The 21,877-nt window shown below is 36.3% G+C and overlaps 1 protein-coding gene across 7 annotated transcripts in view; it reads right to left on the bottom strand.

Annotated features, from left to right (window-relative positions):
• Window positions 1-21,877, bottom strand: part of LOC137046956 (rho GTPase-activating protein 26-like) — a 176,951-nt gene that overhangs the window by 59,845 nt on the left and 95,229 nt on the right. For all 7 annotated transcript variants that reach the window (XM_067424476.1, XM_067424477.1, XM_067424474.1 and 4 more), the window contains exons 10-14: window positions 21,019-21,113; window positions 10,705-10,783; window positions 1,553-1,589; window positions 1,365-1,430; window positions 1,215-1,289 (exon numbers count right to left, since the gene is read on the bottom strand). In XM_067424476.1, the coding sequence (XP_067280577.1) occupies window positions 1,215-1,289; window positions 1,365-1,430; window positions 1,553-1,589; window positions 10,705-10,783; window positions 21,019-21,113 (352 nt within the window). The remainder of the gene's footprint in view (window positions 1-1,214; window positions 1,290-1,364; window positions 1,431-1,552; window positions 1,590-10,704; window positions 10,784-21,018; window positions 21,114-21,877) is intronic.

Raw genomic sequence — 21,877 nt, 5'->3', positions numbered from 1 at the left:
ACCAGTCCTGGCTTTTCTCTGTCCTGTCCGCACGTCGCAGGCTTATGTGGACAAAATGCAAAGCTTCAGGACCTCAGAACAGCTTTTCATCTGTTTACGGAGACCAGCAGACGTGAAAGGCTGTCTCCAAGCAATAGGTGGCCCACGGGATAGTGGATGCCATCGCCTTGGCGTACCATACCCAAGGCATGCCTTTTCCGCTTGGATTGAGCCCACTCCACTAGGAGTATTGCCTTTTCCTGGGCACTAACTCGTGGCACCTCACTGACAGATAAATGTAGAGCTGCGAGCTGGGAGACACCTAACACGTTCGTACAATTCCATAGCCTCCATGTACGGCCGTTTTTTTCCCCATGTGCTCGCTGAAACCAGCCAGTAACACGAAGTGCCTGTTGTAGTGTTGGCTTGTTGTGTCATTCCCCTCCTCATGGACCGGATGCATGCGCTTATATTCTCCAATAGAGCCCCAGATTGGAAAACCATGTCGACGCCAAGCCTAACACTCATATGCACTGGTGGAACCTGTGTTAGACTGAGTATCCATATGTTGTGACCTCTACGGTGGTCCCATATGTGTATTCTTCAATGGTCACGGCTCCCTACGGCGAGTCCTCACCTTGGCAGAGCCCGCTCTGCCATCTCTGTGCAGTGTAGTACCCCACCTAGATCGGCTGGGGCCATCCCTGGGACTTTCGTATGTTGTTCTGCCCAGATGGCCAGTCCATATGTGTATTTCCACATGACACTTCCCAACGGGTAGGATGTGGCTTTCGAAGCGTTATCCAATACTCTGCTGAGTGGGTCTTGCGGAACAGCAGCAGTGGCTCTCCCCACGACAGTTCCCGTCCCAAACAGACGGGGCTCTGAGGAGCTTACGTGGGGTGCTGGAAGTGGCAACAGCCGTGCCATTTTCCACAGTGATCCAAATTCATTCCAACGTACGTTGAATGTGACCGACTGAAAGGGAACATATCGGGTTGAACTTTTACTCAAGTACTTTTACTAGAGTATTATCTAATAAGAGTACCTATACTTTTACTCAAGTACTTGATTTGTGTATTTCGTCCACCACTGGTAAAGACTGTATGTGGGAATAGCCTAATGTGTTACTCGAAAATGTTTGAAGTCTGAGTGGCATTTATGGCTGAAATTTTCATTTTAATCTCCTGAATTAAATAAGGCAAAATGACCAGCATCAGGATGCAGATGCTCACCCATGGCCAGGCCCAGTAGTTTCTGCACTCTGGAGTTGACACCAACGATCCTGTACAGCCCCTGTTCATCAATACCTGTTACAAAAACACAGACTGTCACATGTGCTGGTCACAATCTGAACCTTAATTTTGAACAATATAAGGGTGTACCTCTGGTCTCTACGGCATAGATGAATTTTTTGACAACGTTGAATCCGACGACATCTAATTGGGCCACTTATAATGGAAAGTACATTAAGACAAAGACAACATCAGTAAATCTTTGTGGTAAAACAAACAATTCTGTGATTCAACTTAATTATGATTTTCAAATGCTCATGAAACGGCACCATACTTACTGGCTTCATTTTGGCTATCACGATTCAGAGTGTACACCTGTGAGAAGACAAGTTTGTGGCTGTTAACACAAAGCAGCTTTTGGGGGCGGGGGGTGGGGGGGGGGGGGGTGGGGGTGCCTTTCGAATCCCATTTTGTGTTACCAGTCTAAAGGCACACAATACAGATGTCTCATTTGCACAATTGTACATGGATAATCACACTGCCTAGCGCTTTTAAAGCAGCCTTCATTATACTGAAAGATTAATTTAGCATGCTAACACATTACATTCATTTAAAACCTAGCGAGCTACCCACATAGGCATGGCAGATGACTGAAATACACTATACACTATACTATACTATACTATACTATACTATACTATACTATACTATACTATACTATACTATACTATACTACACTACACTATACTATACTATAGTATACTATAGTATACTACACTACACTACACTATACTACACTACACTACACTACACTACATTATACTATACTACACTACACTATACTACACTATACTACACTATACAACACTATACTATACTATACTATACTATACTACACAACACTACATTATACTATACTATACTACACTACACTACACTACACTATACTACACTATACTACACTATACTATACTATACTACACTATACTAGACTATAGTATACTATAGTATACTACACTACACTACACTACACTACACTATACTACACTATACTATACTATAGTATACTATACTACACTACACTACACTATACTACACTACACTACACTACACTACACTATACTACACTATACTACACTATACTATACTACACTACACTATACTATAGTATACTATAGTATATTACACTACACTACACTACACTACACTATACTACACTACACTACACTATACTACACTATACTACACTATACTATACTACACTATACTACACTATACTATAGTATACTATACTACACTACACTACACTACACTATATTACACTACACTACACTATACTATACTACACTATACTATACTATACTACACTACACTACACTATACTACACTACACTACACTATACTATACTACACTATACTATACTACACTACACTACACTATACTATACTACACTATACTACACTACACTACACTATACTATACTACACTATACTACACTATACTATAGTATACTATACTACACTACACTACACTACACTACACTATACTACACTACACTACACTACACTATACTATACTACACTACACTACACTACACTACACTACACTATACTATACTACACTATACTACACTACACTACACTATACTACACTATACTACACTACACTACACTACACTATACTATACTACACTACACTACACTATACTACACTACACTACACTACACTACACTACACTACACTACACTATACTACACTACACTATACTGCAATTCTGACTTTATATCTCACAATTCTGACTTTATATCTCACAATTCTGACTTTATATCACACAATTCTGACTTTATATCACGCAATTGTGGCTTTATATTACACAATTCTGACTTTATATCACACAATACTGACTTTATATCACGCAATTGTGACTTTATATTACACAATTCTGACTTTATATCACGCAATTCTGACTTTATATCACGCAATTGTGACTTTATATTACACAATTCTGACTTTATATCTCACAATTCTGACTATATATCTCACAATTCTGACTTTATATCTCACAATTCTGACTTTATATTACACAATTCTGACTTTATATCTCACAATTCTGACTTTATATCACACAATTCTGACTTTATATCTCACAATTCTGACTTTATATCTCACAATTCTGACTTTATATCTCACAATTCTGACTTTATATCTCACAATTCTGACTTTATATTACACAATTCTGACTTTATATTATACAATTCTGACTTTATATTACACAATTCTGACTTTATATTACACAATTCTGACTTTATATCTCACAATTCTGACTTTATATCACACAATTCTGACTTTATTTCACACAATTCTGACTTTATATTACACAATTCTGACTTTATATCACACAATTCTGACTTTATATCACGCAATTCTGACTTTATTTCTCACAATACTGACTTTATATCACACAATTCTGACTTTATATTACACAATTCTGACTTTATATCTCACAATTCTGACTTTATATCTCGTAATTCTGACTTTATATCTCGCAATTCTGACTTTATATCACTCAATTCTGACTTTATATCACTAAATTCTGACTTTATATCACTCAATTCTGACTTTATATCACTAAATTCTGACTTTATATCACGCAATTGTGACTTTATATCACACAATTCTGACTTTATATCACACAATTCTGACTTTATATCACACAATTCTGACTTTATATCACACAATTCTGACTTTATATTACACAATTCTGACTTTATATCACGCAATTGTGACTTTATATCACACAATTCTGACTTTATATCACACAATTCTGACTTTATATCACACAATTCTGACTTTATATCACACAATTCTGACTTTATATCACTCAATTCTGACTTTATATTACACAATTCTGACTTTATATCACTCAATTCTAACTTTATATCACACAATTCTGACTTTATATTACACAATTCTGACTTTATATTACACAATTCTGACTTTATATCACAAAATTCTGTCTTTATATCACGCAATTCTGACTTTATATCACACAATTCTGACTTTATATCTCACAATTCTGACTTTATATCACACAATTCTGACTTTATATCACACAATTCTGACTTTATATCACACAATTCTGACTTTATATCACACAATTCTGACTTTATATCACACAATTCTGACTTCATATCACACAATTCTGACTTTATATCACACAATTCTGACTTTATATCACACAATTCTGACTTTATATCACGCAATTCTGACATTATATCACACAATTCTGACTTTATATCACACAATTCTGACTTTATATCACACAATTCTGACTTTATATCACGCAATTCTGACTTTATATCACACAATTCTGACTTTATATCACACAATTCTGACTTTATATCACGCAATTCTGACTTTATATCACACAATTCTGACTTTATATCACACAATTCTGACTTTATATCACACAATTCTGACTTTATATCACGCAATTCTGACTTTATATCACACAATTCTAACTTTATATCACGCAATTCTGACTTTATATCACGCAATTCTGACTTTATATCACACTATTCTGACTTTATATCACACAATTCTGACTTTATATCACACATTTCTGACTTTATATCACACAATTCTGACTTTATATCACACAATTCTGACTTTATATCACACAATTCTGACTTTATATCACACAATTCTGACTTTATATCACACAATTCTGACTTTATATCACACAATTCTGACTTTATATCACACAATTCTGACTTTATATCACACAATTCTGACTTTATATCACGCAATTCTGACTTTATATCACACAATTCTGACTTTATATCACACAATTCTGACTTTATATCACGCAATTCTGACATTATATCACACAATTCTGACTTTATATCACACAATTCTGACTTTATATCACACAATTCTGACTTTATATCACGCAATTCTGACTTTATATCACACAATTCTGACTTTATATCACACAATTCTGACTTTATATCACGCAATTCTGACTTTATATCACACAATTCTGACTTTATATCACACAATTCTGACTTTATATCACGCAATTCTGACTTTATATCACACAATTCTAACTTTATATCACGCAATTCTGACTTTATATCACGCAATTCTGACTTTATATCACACTATTCTGACTTTATATCACACAATTCTGACTTTATATCACACATTTCTGACTTTATATCACACAATTCTGACTTTATATCACGCAATTCTGACTTTATATCACACAATTCTGACTTTATATCACACAATTCTGACTTTATATCACACAATTCTGACTTTATATCACGCAATTCTGACTTTATATCACACAATTCTAACTTTATATCACGCAATTCTGACTTTATATTACGCAATTCTGACTTTATATCATGCAATTCTGACTTTATATCACACAATTCTGACTTTATATCACACAATTCTGACTTTATATCACGCAATTCTGACTTTATATTACACAATTCTGACTTTATATTACACAATTCTGACTTTATATCACGCAATTGTGACTTTATATCACGCAATTCTGACTTTATATCACGCAATTGTGACTTTATATTACACAATTCTGACTTTATATCACACAATTCTGACTTTATATTACACAATTCTGACTTTATATCACGCAATTGTGACTTTATATCACCCAATTCTAACTTTATATCACGCAATTGTGACTTTATATTACACAATTCTGACTTTATATCACACAATACTGACTTTATATCACGCAATTCTGACTTTATATCACACAATTCTAACTTTATATCACGCAATTCTGACTTTATATCACGCAATTGTGACTTTATATTACACAATTCTGACTTTATATCACACAATTGTGACTTTATATTACACAATTCTGACTTTAAATCACACAATTCTGACTTTATATTACACAATTCTGACTTTATATTACACAATTCTGACTTTATATCACACAATTCTAACTTTATATCACGCAATTCTGACTTTATATCACGCAATTCTGACTTTATATTACACAATTCTGACTTTATATCTCACAATTCTGACTTTATATTACACAATTCTGACTTTATATCTCACAATTCTGACTTTATATTACACAATTCTGACTTTATATTACACAATTCTGACTTTATATTACACAATTCTGACTTTATATCTCACAATTCTGACTTTATATCACACAATTCTGACTTTATATCACACAATACTGACTTTATATCACACAATTCTGACTTTATATCTCGTAATTCTGACTTTATATCTCGCAATTCTGACTTTATATCACTCAATTCTGACTTTATATCACTCAATTCTGACTTTATATCACACAATTCTGACTTTATATCTCACAATACTGACTTTATATCACACAATTCTGACTTTATATTACACAATTCTGACTTTATATCTCGTAATTCTGACTTTATATCACGCAATTCTGACTTTATATCACGCAATTCTGACTTTATATCACGCAATTCTGACTTTATATCACGCAATTCTGACTTTATATCACACAATTCTTACTTTATATCACACAATTCTGACTTTATATCACACAATTCTGACTTTATATCTCACAATTCTGACTTTATATCACACAATTCTGACTTTATATCACGCAATTCTGACTTTATATCACGCAATTCTGACTTTATATCTACAATTCTGACTTTATATCTACAATTCTGACTTTATTTCTTGCAATTCTGACTTTATATCACGCAATTCTGACTTTATATCACTCAATTCTGACTTTATATCACGCAATTCTGACTTTATATCTACAATTCTGACTTTATATCTACAATTCTGACTTTATATCACGCAACTCTGACTTTATATCACACAATTCTGACTTTATATCACGCAATTCTGACTTTATATCACACAATTCTGACTTTATATCACACAATTCTGACTTTATATCACACAATTCTGACTTTATATCACGCAATTCTGACTTTATATCACACAATTCTGACTTTATATCACACAATTCTGACTTTATATCACACAATTCTGACTTTATATCACACAATTCTGACTTTATATCACACAATTCTGACTTTATATCTCACAATACTGACTTTATATCTCACAATTCTGACTTTATATCACACAATTCTGACTTTATATCACGCAATTCTGACTTTATATCACGCAATTCTGACTTTATATCACACAATTCTGACTTTATATCACACAATTCTGACTTTATATCTCACAATTCTGACTTTATATCACGCAATTCTGACTTTATATCACACAATTCTAACTTTATATCACGCAATTCTGACTTTATATCACACAATTCTGACTTTATATCACACATTTCTGACTTTATATCACACAATTCTGACTTTATATCACACAATTCTGACTTTATATCACACAATTCTAACTTTATATCACGCAATTTTAACTTTATATCACGCAATTCTGACTTTATATCACACAATTCTGACTTTATATCACGCAATTCTGACTTTATATCACGCAATTCTGACTTTATATCACACAATTCTGACTTTATATCACACATTTCTGACTTTATATCACACAATTCTGACTTTATATCACACAATTCTGACTTTATATCACGCAATTCTGACTTTATATCACACAATTCTGACTTTATATCACACAATTCTGACTTTATATCACACAATTCTGACTTTATATCACGCAATTCTGACTTTATATCACGCAATTCTGACTTTATATCACGCAATTCTGACTTTATATCACGCAATTGTGACTTTATATTACGCAATTCTGACTTTATATTACGCAATTCTGACTTTATATCACACAATTCTGACTTTATATCACGCAATTCTGACTTTATATCACGCAATTCTGACTTTATATCACACAATTCTGACTTTATATCACACAATTCTGACTTTATATCACGCAATTCTGACTTTATATCACACAATTCTGACTTTATATTACACAATTCTGACTTTATATCACACAATTCTGACTTTATATCACACAATTCTGACTTTATATCTCACAATTCTGACTTTATATCACGCAATTCTGACTTTATATCACGCAATTGTGACTTTATATCACGCAATTCTGACTTTATATCACACAATTCTGACTTTATATCACACAATTCTGACTTTATATCACACAATTCTGACTTTATATCACGCAATTGTGACTTTATATCACCCAATTCTAACTTTATATCACGCAATTGTGACTTTATATCACGCAATTGTGACTTTATATTACACAATTCTGACTTTATATCACACAATTCTGACTTTATATCACACAATTCTGACTTTATATCACACAATTGTGACTTTATATCACACAATTTTGACTTTATATCTCACAATTCTGACTTTATATCTCACAATTCTGACTTTATATCTCACAATTCTGACTTTATATTACACAATTCTGACTTTATATCTCACAATTCTGACTTTATATTATACAATTCTGACTTTATATCACACAATTCTGACTTTATATCACACAATTCTGACTTTATATTACACAATTCTGACTTTATATTACACAATTCTGACTTTATATTACACAATTCTGACTTTATATCTCACAATTCTGACTTTATATCACACAATTCTGACTTTATATCTCACAATTCTGACTTTATATTATACAATTCTGACTTTATATCACACAATTCTGACTTTATATCTCACAATTCTGACTTTATATTAGACAATTCTGACTTTATATTACACAATTCTGACTTTATATTACACAATTCTGACTTTATATCTCACAATTCTGACTTTATATCACACAATTCTGACTTTATATTACACAATTCTGACTTTATATCACACAATTCTGACTTTATATCTCGTAATTCTGACTTTATATCTCGCAATTCTGACTTTATATCACTCAATTCTGACTGTATATCACTCAATTCTGACTTTATATCACTCAATTCTGACTTTATATCACACAATTCTGACTTTATATCTCACAATACTGACTTTATATCACACAATTCTGACTTTATATTACACAATTCTGACTTTATATCTCGTAATTCTGACTTTATATCATGCAATTCTGACTTTATATCACGCAATTCTGACTTTATATCACGCAATTCTGACTTTATATCACGCAATTCTGACTTCATATCACGCAATTCTGACTTTATATCACACAATTCTGACTTTATATTACACAATTCTGACTTTATATCACGCAATTGTGACTTTATATTACACAATTCTGACTTTATATCTCGCAATTGTGACTTTATATCACAGAATTCTGACTTTATATTACACAATTCTGACACAATTCTGACTTTATAACTCGCAATTCTGACTTTATATCACGCAATTCTGACTTTATATCACTCAATTCTAACTTTATATCACACAATTCTGACTTTATATCACACAATTCTGACTTTATATCACTCAATTCTAACTTTATATAACGCAATTCTGACTTTATATCTCACAATTCTGACTTTATATCTACAATTCTGACTTTATATCTTGCAATTCTGACTTTATATCATGCAATTCTGACTTTATATTTACAATTCTGACTTTATATCTACAATTCTGACTTTATATCACACAATTCTGACTTTATATCACGCAATTCTGACTTTATATCACGCAATTCTGACTTTATATCTACAATTCTGACTTTATATCTACAATTCTGACTTTATATCTTGCAATTCTGACTTTATATCTACAATTCTGACTTTATATCACGCAATTCTGACTTTATATCTACAATTCTGACTTTATATCTACAATTCTGACTTTATATCACGCAACTCTGACTTTATATCACGCAATTCTGACTTTATATCTTGTAATTCTGACTTTATATCACACAATTTTTACTTTTTTTCTCGCAATTCTGACTTTATATCTACAATTCTGACTTTATATCACACAATTCTGACTCTCACAATTGTGAGAGAAAAGTTACGCAATTATCCTTAATTTATTTTTTATTTTGTGGTGGAAACAAGATTCTATAGCATGCTAACAGCTAACTCTATGAAAATCAAGTGTCAAAATTAATTTTTAGTTTTTTGGTGATAAGCACTTTAAATTTAATCCTCAATGTATTGTAGGATGTTTTGGCTCTGCTTTATAATCTAGTGAGCTGCCTTGCAAATCTGATACCTATATAGACATGCTAACTTGAATAGATCCAGATTAAGTGACTAATGAATCTACAATACATTGAGGATTCAATTATGAAGCCAATACTCAACTAAACCACTGAATTCAGTCTGAATTCATATCCATAAAGAACACAGGCTTTTAAGGCCTTAAAACGAGTATTTATAAGACGCAATAAGTTTCATGAATATGCATTCAAAACAAGAATACAGTTTATCTTATGCACAGCAGTGCCTATCAGATTTGAGAGCGAAACAAATTTACGATCTCTTAGATAATGTACCGGTTCTCTTCCGTCCATGGCTTCCATCCAAAGTCTGCGGTCTTCTTCTGAGAGCGCCTGCATGGTGATCACGCCAGGCCTGAAACATACACACGTCCACACATAGGCATGCACAGGGGTACAGTCCACATGCATGGGCGCACACACACACACACACACACACACACACAAACACAAAGACACACGTTGGGTTTTCATGTTTTATGGGAACTTTCCATCGACATGACAATGATTGTTATACTGTACAAACTATATATTACAGTGCATTAGGAAAATATTTGCAGTTTTCCACATTTTACACTCCACTTTTTCCACATTTTATGTTATATTCATTATTTTTGTTCTCAATTCTACAAACAGTACCCCATAACGACAATACGTTTGTTTGAAATCTTAGAAAATGTATAAAAAAAATACAAAAAAGGCAAAAAAATCACAACGTACATAAGTATCCACAGCCTTTGTTCAATACTTTTTTGAAGCACATTTGGCACCAATTACAGCCTCAAGTCTTTTTGAGTATGATGCTACAAGCTTGGCACACCTTTTTTTGGGCAGTTTCTCCCAGTCTTCTTTGTAGGACCTATCAAGCTCCATCAGGATGGATGGGGAGCACAGCCATGTTCAGATCTCTCTAGAGATGTTAAATCGGGTTCAGGTCTGGGCTCTGGCTGGCCACTCAAGGACATTCACAGAGTTGTCCCATAGCCACTCCTTTGTTGTCTTGGCTGTGTGCTTAGGGTCGTTGTCCTGTTAGAAGATGAACCTTCGCCCCAGAGAGCTCTGAAGCAGGTTTTCATCAATGATTTCTCTGTACATTCATCTTTCCCTCAATCCTGACTAGTCTCCAAGTTCCTGCTGATGAAAAACATCCCCACAGCATGATGCTGCCACCACCATGCTTAACTGTCAGGATGGTATTGGCCTGATGATGATCGGTGCCTGTTTTCCTCTAGACAATGATGCTTGCCATTCAGGCCAAAGAGTAAAATTTTTGATTCAGATGGTTGTTCTTCTGGAAGGTTCTCTTCTCTCCACAGAGAAATGCTGGAGCTCTGTCAGAGTGGTTTTAGTTTTGGTAACAGGTGTGTGCCTTTCTAAATCATGTCCAATCAACTGAATTCACCACAGGTGGACTCCAATCAAGTTGTAGAAACATCTCAAGGTTGATCAGTGGAAACAGGATAAACCTGAGCTCAATTTTGAGTGGCATGGCAAAGGCTGTGAATACTTATGTGCATGTGATTTTTGCAGTTTATTTTTAATACATTTGCAAAGATTTCAAACAAACTTCTTTCACATTGTCATTATGATGTATTGTTTGTAGAATTGAGGGGGAATATTTTTTCCATCAATTTGGAAAAAATCATCAATCATCAATTTTTAAAATTTCAATTTCAATTTTATGAGTATGAATTTCATCATGTTTAAAAAAAACATTTAGTATGATGTATAAGCTGTTTTCCTCATAGGGACACTGCCCCTGCCCCTAAACCGACCCATCACAGGAAACATTCTGCATTTTTACTTTCTCAAAAAACTCATCCTGTATGATTTGTAAGCATTTTGAAAAGTGGGAACATGGCCAATGTCCTCATATTTCACCCTCTCCTTGTAATACCTGTGTCATACCCATGTCATTATACACATTTGTGTCCTCATATGTCACAAAAACATGCCCACACACACACACACACACACACTTCTGATGCATACTGATTTGGTTTACTCTAGTTGTGTAATTTAAGTTTGAACTTGTGAATTATTAAAGGAATGTACAAAAATCAACGTTACCATATGCAGGCACAGGCATATGGTATACACATAACACATGAATTCTGTTGACATTATGATACAGTAGTCATCATTAACTAAGCATTAGCTTCTCATGACTTCATCATGTTTGTGGCCCCTCAACTAAAGTGGTGACATGGTCCTTTAATACAAAGATGATGTGTTATTAATGATGGCATTGTGAAATGACATCGATATGTACATGAAAGTTCAAGCCTTTACACACAGTTATCAAAGCTTTTTCATAGTTTAATGTGAGGTACAGATGAATATTAAAGTTGATAAATTCACATAAATTCCCTCCCTCTTCTGCGGTGTCGTTTTCAAACTGTCGCGTTATGACAATAACAATGATGATTCAATATTCCTGTTATTATACTTAAAATAGTTTAAAGAAAAGGCTCAACAAACGATTGCATAGATAGGCTATTAGGCCTACAGTACGCATCAATATCTCTTTCCTTTGTGCGATGAATGTTGTGAAGCGGCAGCGCTGCCTCTGGTGCGCTATGACTCAATGTTGCTTCATTGCGGATGTACATAAGCATATACAGTACGTGCTTTGTGCTGCTCTGTATTGAAGTCTTTCATATTATAATACTTTTACACGATGAAAGTTATCATTTATTTTTTAGTCCTGTATATCATATGTTGCTATTTTTGTCTTGTTTAGTCTAAATACCTAAAAAAATTAAAGCAATATGCATTTACTAGATAAGTAAAATGACATACAATATTTTTTCTTGTTTTGTTGAAAATCAAATCCAAATTAAGTGAGTTTTTGCTTAGCAAGTTTTGGTTCATTTATGTGACGCGCTGCAGTTCTTGCAGTCGAATATGGGAAAAAACGTTCTGCTCTTATTTCATGCACGGTCTTCAGATTTGCAGTGTTCTCGGTCATACTGTGCATTCACACCAGACGCGACTTGCGCAAATAAATTAAAGTTACGCTTGAACATTTTGAGTTTACTCGCTTCATTCTCGCGCGACATTCACTTCACAACAGACGCAAATTTACGTCATAGAAGGGGTTTCTGCCAGGCGGCAGATTTCGTCCTCATTGTTGTCACTACTAGAACAAGCTCCTGATTGTTAGAGCAGAATATCCGCCAAAATTTCGCTCAATTCGCGCTACCTCATTCGCGTGAATTACGCCACAGAATGTCTAGTTGTGTCTGCATTGACTTAACATGTAAATCACTCGAACTTAATGCTCCGTTCACTTCTGGTGTGAACGCATCAATATTTCTTGTTGTGAATATTGCATTGCATGCGACTGGCATCGAGCCTGGTGAAATGTAGCCACAGTTTTTCATCTTTTCCACATATATGTGGTTTGGGACGCTTACCCCCTATTAACACTGCACGCATCTGCAGCGCATCACGGCTAACAAGATTTTTTTCCGTCCTTTTGCCGTGACATGGCCGGTATAAACAGGAGCATTGACTAGAGTGGACGCGATCAGCTCGTGTGGTCGTGTCGGAGCGCCACAGCCTCACGTGCGAGCCGCGTCCCTGGGCGTAACCATTGTAAAGTATGCTAAAATATGCTTATTGGCTCACTGACGTTGACAAGATAAAACCCTTAGGTATCGAAATTTGGTATCGAACGACAAGACCTGTTACGGTACTCGATAGTATCGTGGCAATTCGGTTGGTAACTAAAAGGTATCAAACTCAATACCTAGCCCTAACCCTACCCTATTTTTTTTTAACCCATACCCAAAAGAAATTGCACGATGGCGCAAGTGTGGATGAATCAGCTGCAATTCAACAACAATGACAGCATACAACATACTATATTGGTTCAGCGAAACATATCAACCCAATGATATCACATATCGAGCAGAAAAAACCTCACTATCTGCACTTTTTTTTCTCCTGTTTACACAGCCAGGACGATATGCATGTACAAAACTTTTTTTGAGCACACACACAGAACAGATATCTAGCAATCATTGGCAAAATGATTTGTTTAAATGTTGATTTAAATCTTCAGCCGCTTTTCTTAGAAATTGCTTACTGCGCCTTTAAAGTAAATATATTTGAAATGTTGTAAATTGTAACTGCATTATTAGAAATGTGTATTTAAATACATGACAAGCAAGTTTTACATGCTTGTCAGTACATTTGAAAGTACACTAACCATAGTTCAAACAAAAGTATTAAAATGCGTATAAATATGTACTTAAGTCTTACTCAAGTGAGTCAAAAAACACCCATTAACTATTCACAAATGTATTTTATACAAATCACATTGCAATTTTACAAAATCCTCCTGCTGTTTCTTATTGTAAACCCACAAAAAGACTATCTGAACACCTTCCCACATGTCGGCTTAGCCAATAATAAAAAATAAAAAATCCCATACACACATCACAGTAAATCTATCAGGGGCTTTTGTCCTCAAACTCATTAAAACAGGCCCAGTTCTATTACCATAACTCTGCCTGACCCGACATGACCTAACCTTCAGTTGTCACACAGGTTAATGTGTGTGTGTGTGTGTGTGTGTGTGTGTGTGTGTGTGTGTGTGTGTGTGTGTGTGTGTGTGTGTGTGTGTGTGTGTGTGTGTGTGTGTGTGTGTGTGTGTGTGTGTGCTACTGATTTACTGATAGACCTGCCATACTGAAATATTAAGAGGTTTTCCAACACACGGCACACTGCACTGGCTTTTACTTGTATGCTAGGTACATCCATATAGTTTTTTTGTTGTTGTTCAAAAATAAAGGTCAGATGGTGACCAGCACATGTGACCGTCTGTGTTTTTTTATAACAGGTATTGATGAGCAAGGGCTATACAGGATCGTTGCTGTCAAAAGCCAGTTGTTCGCCAAATCAGCAGTGGCGTAGCTTGCGGGAGGAATGGGGGGAGGTGTTCACCAGCGCGCTCTAAAAGTGTGATCAAATTTGTGTGAGCCGTTCCTACCACGGCGCTGATGATAACATGTGCAACCCAATAATTATATTAAGAATTTACCACTTTAAAACGCTAAGAAGAAAATCAAAAGTGATCTAAAACTTGTTGTAGAATTTCTAACAGAAAATCTGTTAAGGGAATAGATTTTTCACTAAAGATTAATATGTGTTTACAACTTTTGCTACTTAAACAACATTTTGCTGGACAAAAAACACTTGGGTCGCGCCCGGTGTCACATTGCACCGGGTGTATGATAGGGCCCTTTATCACCATTGTACTATACTGTTAAATGCAGAGATGCAGCCTCTGTGAGACTTCTTTCAAACATTGATAAATCTCAATCTTTTCAAATTTTGTACATAATTAATTAAATAAAAAATTCTGAAATGATTGGCAAATTGTTTTAAATGTGCTGTATGTAATGTTTTCGACTGTACTAAAGCATAACAATACCATACTATGTTTAAGAAAGGCATCCATCTAAAAAGTTCTATCACCAGAGGCATATTAAAAAACATATTAAAACGTCCATTGTCAACTGCGCCCGTTCCTGTTGCGTGTGCATCAAGACTAGCTCAGACGGGGCCGAGTCCGAGTCAAGGCCAAGAGAAAATCCACAAACAACATTAGAACTTTATTTCATTAACTTTTTCGTTATGGAGAGTGTGAGCCGAGTGAGTGGTTTTGGTTTTCTCTGTGACACTTTTGTCCTACTTTGTAAACATATTAAAGGGGTCATATAATGGAACATGCACTTTTACACAACCATCCTATAATGATAATTTAAGTGCTAGTTTAATTTTTCTGGTCATAACAGTCGGCCCACGGTTGTTGATTGACAGCAGCGTTTCAACACAGACACAGACCCTGAGGGAGCTTTCATCGCAGTCCACCATTGTTGATGCGCTGGAGCAGAATGGCGTCTAAGCAAATGTGGTGTTCTGTTCTTGGGAGTAATAATGAACACAGCAGTCATTCTGATGTTCCTAAATCCGAACCGCTGAAGTGGCTGAGTTTTGTTTTCGAAGGGAATATTCCCCCCGATCACTGTCAATGCTTACATGTTTGTGCGGTCCCAATTTATATTAGGTGGCCTTAAGTACTATGTACTTACATCAAAAAATAAATACAATGTACTTACTATGTTCAAATTGTATTGCAAAGCACTTTTGCTGATATAGAGGTGGATACGGGTAGAGTTAGGGTCAGGTGTGGTAGTATGGGTCAGTTTAAGAGTAGGGTTAAGCCTCGTTCACACCGCCAGCGACACGCAGCGACAAAGCGACACGATCCCATTCATTTCAATGGAGCGCTGGCGACTTCCGGCGACACGAGCGACAGTGACCGTTGGGGACAGAATGTGGGCGTGTCAAGCGACACGAGACGCGCGACAAAAGTTCAGAAATTTCAACTTTATGCAAATGAGAAGCGATTATCGCGAGCGACAACCAATAGGAGTGAAGTCAGTGGAGTGCATGTGATCAGTCTGTTCTGCACTGGGAGGGTGTTCCCTGCTAATGACGTTAAAGGGAACCCGTAGTGGGAACGCCCACTAGCGACATGAATCTCTGGCGCTGGCGACATGCAGCGACAAAATCGCTGGCGGTGTGAACGAGGCTTTAGGTGTAAGGCAAGTGCCAACTGTGTAATTACAAATGTAATAATTTCCTGTAGCTCAAACAGTAGAGCATGGCGCTAGCAACGCCAAGGTCATGGGTTCGATTCCCAGGGAAAGCAAGAATTGACAAAATGTAAAATGTGTACCTTGAATGCAATGTAAGTCGCTTTGGATAAAAGCGTCTGCCAAATGCATAAATGTAAATGTAATAATTACAGATGTAATTACATGCTGGTATTTTTAAAATGTAAGTACAATGTAAAAACATATGTACACAATAAGTGCATTGTATCAAATGATTAATTAAAATATTAGTACATAGTAGTTAAGGCCACCTAATATAAAGTGGGGTCTGTTTGCGCAAATAATTTCTCACCAGACTGCTTTATAAACAAGGGTCAGTATAAAGCAGGTTTTGCTAAGAAGCTGCTCTTGAAAAAAGGATCGGTAACTATTTGTGTTCCTGCGGCCCCTCCAGAAGAAGTGAGTGTAGTTTAAATCACTTGCACGCTTCACAAAGATTGCGGCTAAAGTTTACAGGGTAAGTTACATTACGGCATTTTTTCTATGTATGATGTTCTCAATATAATTCATAACCCTACGGTTATAATGAACAACGTATTGTGGTTATTATGTTATTACAAACGGTGTACGCTGAGGATAAAGTTAATGTGGCAACACTAGACTAAGCTTACTTTTGTAGATGGTTTATAACGGTGTCTGTAACTGTATATAAAAAAAGTTATTACACTGTTTTAACTGTTATTACACTGCATAGATAATGGTATGCATCACTGACAAGCCCATGTTAAAATTCTCAACTTTACAGCAGAAAAAAACATGTTTACAGCCTGGTACAAATTGTGGTTTTGGCTTATAAGGCTAATTTTGATCTTCATGACAACTGTGAGGGGGGTGAATATTTTAACTCATTCGTTTACGTTACATAAAGCCTTAAAGTTCTGCATAATTAAGGGCGTGGCTACAGGTGGATAGCCATTTATCTGCCGTATATAGTCATTGCGTCACCTAAGCTCCGCACACATCCCGCCTTTTTGCCCATTTTCTGTTATGGTAAATGGACTGCATTTATATAGCTTTTAACAGACCCTATGGCCATCCAAAGCTCTTTACATTATTGCCTCACATTCACTCATTCATACACCGACGGCGATGTCAGCCATGTAAGGCACCATCCAGCTCGTCGGGAGCAGCTGGAGTTAGGTGTCTTGCTCAAGGACACCGCAACACTTGGTCAGGTGGAACCGGGGATCGAACCACCAACCTTTCGGTTTGTAGACAATCTACATGAACCACTGAACCACTGCCGCCCCTCTGCCTTTATCCGGGAGTGACACGTGATGACTGGCTCACAAGATGGCAACGCCCAGCTAGACCCTACTATAAGCTTCAGAACAGCTTATCGGAATCCTATGGGTGACGTCACGGACACTACGTCCATATTTTTTTACAGTCTATGGTTTCAACTGATACAAAGCCATATGCTGATCGCTGAAGAAACCCTTAAGTCAAATCAGCCAGGTTACTTTAATCTTTAATGGCTCTCCGAGCTACTGTAATCGTTAGGATGGTTAGATTGGGATGGGGGTTCTGGGGCAAGTCTCTTTACATATACTACATTTGGATTCCTTTGTTTACATTGTCTACTCCTCTACTGTGTAAATCCCTTCCCCTGAAATGGTGATAAATGACTTGGACTGCAGCTACCGACGGCACATGGTCCCAATAAAGAGTAATGCCTGCTTGAAAGATATATCCAAGTTTTCCTGGTCTTCACTTCTGAGTTTCCAACACAATGTGACTTTCTGGAAAGTGGGATCACTACAGGTTAATGGCAGGTGGACACAGCGTAAAATAGAAGCGAGACCAGGCGGGTCACGGGTTTGGGAGAGAACCTGGTGGGAGTCTTTGCACTAACTGGTTCTACACGATCTCAGTGCTGCATTCGACACTGTTGACCACAACATACTTCTAGACAGGCTGGAAAACTGGGTCGGGCTTTCTGGGATGGTCCTCAGATGGTTCAGATCATACTTAGAAGGGAGAGGTTATTATGTGAGTATAGGAGACCATAAGTCTGAGTGGACGTCCATGACATGCGGAGTCCCACATGGGTCAGTTCTAGCACCTCTCCTGTTTAACCTGTATATGCTGCCACTGAGCCAAATAATGAAAAAGAACAATATTGCTTACCACAGCTATGCTGACGACACCCAGCTCTACTTAGCACTGTCACCTAATGACTACAGCCCCATTGACTCCCTGTGCAAATGCATTGATGAAGTTAACAACTGGATGTGCCAAAACTATCTTCAGTTAAACAAAGACAAAACCGAAATCACTACATTTGGAAACAAAGATGAAATTCTCAAGGTGAACGCGTATCTTGAGGCTAAAGGTCTGATAACAAAAAATCAAGTCAGGAATCTTGGTGTGATTTTGGAGTCAGACCTGAGTTTCAGTAGTCATGTCAAAGCAATAACTAAATCAGCATACTATCATCTGAAAAATATTGCAAGGATTAGATGTTTTGTCTCCAGGCAAGACTTAGAGAAACTGGTTCACGTTTTCATCACCAGTAGGGTGGACTATTGTAATGGACTTCTCACTGGCCTGCCCAAAAAGACCATTAGACAGCTGCAGCTCATACAGAACGCTGCTGCCAGGACTCTGAGCAGAACCAGAAAATATGACCATATCACACCTGTCCTCAGGTCTTTACACTGGCTTCCAGTTACATCGAGGATTGATTTTAAAGTTCTACTACTTGTTTATAAATCACTCAATGACCTAGGACCTCAATACATCGCAGATATGCTGATTAAATACAAACCCAACAGATCACTCAGATCAGCAGGATCAAGTCAGTTAGAAATACCAAGAGTTCACTCAAAGCAAGGAGAGTCTGCCTTTAGCTCTTATGCCAGCCGTAGTTGGAACCAGCTTCCTGAACAGATCAGATGTGCTCCAACAGTAGCCACATTCAAATCCAGACTCAAAACACATCTGTTTAGCTGTGCATTTACTGAATGAGCACTGTGTCACTATACGTCCGACTGATTGCACCTTATCTATGCATCATTTTTTAAATAATTTTAAATTTTAAATAACTGTTTTAGTTTACCTGTTCTTTTCTTTGGTTATCATAATTTTATTATTTTTAATTCTCTTTACATTGTATTCTTTTTCTTATGCATTTTTAGCCCTATTTTAATTCCTTTCTATGTAAAGCACTTTGAATTGCCATTGTGTATGAAATGTGCTATATAAATAAACTTGCCTTGCCTTGCCTAACATTAGCCTCAAGACATGCGCAGTTGCGCACTTGAAATCACCAATCATTGGACATGACAATCAAACATCAATTTAAAGAATTATTAACATACAGTAATACTATTTTGAATGGGACTTGAGTGGACTCAGGAATAAGGCCAATTCCTAATATGTTGGACTACGAGTCCAAATGCACGACAGTCCACGACAAGACTGAGTCTCAAGTACTACTACAACACTGGACAAAACGATTTAATTCAAGATATACAGTATATTCTCTAGAAATAAATTGTATTATCTGACACAATTTTGCTGTGAAATCAGACTAAAATATTATATAGAGATTGATTTTTGCAGTCTGCAAAGTGCAGTGCGGGCTACTACCTAACAGTCCAACATTATGTCACCACTCTGAGGAGGGCTGAGGACATATTTTGCCCTAAAGGTTAAGTGTAAAATAACCGGCCGCCTACTTCTGCCTACAAACACTTTTAGCCGCTTCCATTCCTAGATACTGCAACAGTTATGAAGGGTTGAAGGTATCCGCAGTGTACTCTTTCTATGCCTGGCAGACCTAGTTAAAATCTCCACCCCCTTTCCTGAGCAGCAGCCAGGAAGTGCGACTCCCGCTGGATGTTATGTGGACTAAAGCGCCATCTGGTGGCGGGTATGTGGGCCGTCAACTCACCGGTCCACGGCTTCAATGTCAAAGCAGAACCTCTTCTCAATGGAGTCCGTTTTCCTTCTGGTGCAAGATCTGAGTGTAAAGCTTTCCTCATCTCCCTGAAAAAGAGAACATATGGTTGAATATAGGGACCAAATTAAGATTTTTATGGGAGCCTGGACAGTTGACAGGAAAATGTGACCAGATGTTCTATATTTACAGACTACACTGTCATCACATAAATGATTATATAAATGTATGATAAAGTGTCAGGTAACTCCATATCTTCTTGCAAAGTCTGGCCAAGGAATGGATGTTCAAATATGGAGAGCTATTTTTATTGCAACACTTCACAACTCCTTTACCGACTAGTAGCACATTACACGCATGCCTCTGGAGTTCATTACCAGAGAGCTGGTGTTCTCTTTTTCAGTGACCTCTCCACTTACAGTCTAATTGTTTCTATCAATCCACTCCACTGTGTGACTTCTCTCTAGTTTTCTTCCTCTCTTGTCATACCAGAAAAGGTGATAAGGTAATGCTAGCGTAACGATCGCAGACTAAACAAACTGAGCTAATGTGAGCACTCGTCGGAAACTTAAAATGACAAATGGGACACCAATGATGTGACAATGATGACACAGGGCCCCTCTAGGATGACAAAAGTAAAATGTTAAATGTTTAGGTTAGTCTCCCTCAGCGGTCTAACAGTGCCAGTCACTGTCAGAATGAGTGAGAAGGCCAATCAAATCAAAGTAGGCGGGGCTGACTCGTATTGCGAATTCCAATGCGAAGCTTTAGTTATAGCAGTGAAAGAGTGTGTCATAAGATCCAAGTAGCTAAATATTTCATATTTGACAACTGTTTGAAGACAAAAACGTTT

Source organism: Pseudorasbora parva, chromosome 18 (assembly GCF_024679245.1).
Source record: "Pseudorasbora parva isolate DD20220531a chromosome 18, ASM2467924v1, whole genome shotgun sequence".
NCBI classification, from domain to species: domain Eukaryota; kingdom Metazoa; phylum Chordata; class Actinopteri; order Cypriniformes; family Gobionidae; genus Pseudorasbora; species Pseudorasbora parva.
This window is presented reverse-complemented; position numbering and strand designations above follow the sequence as displayed.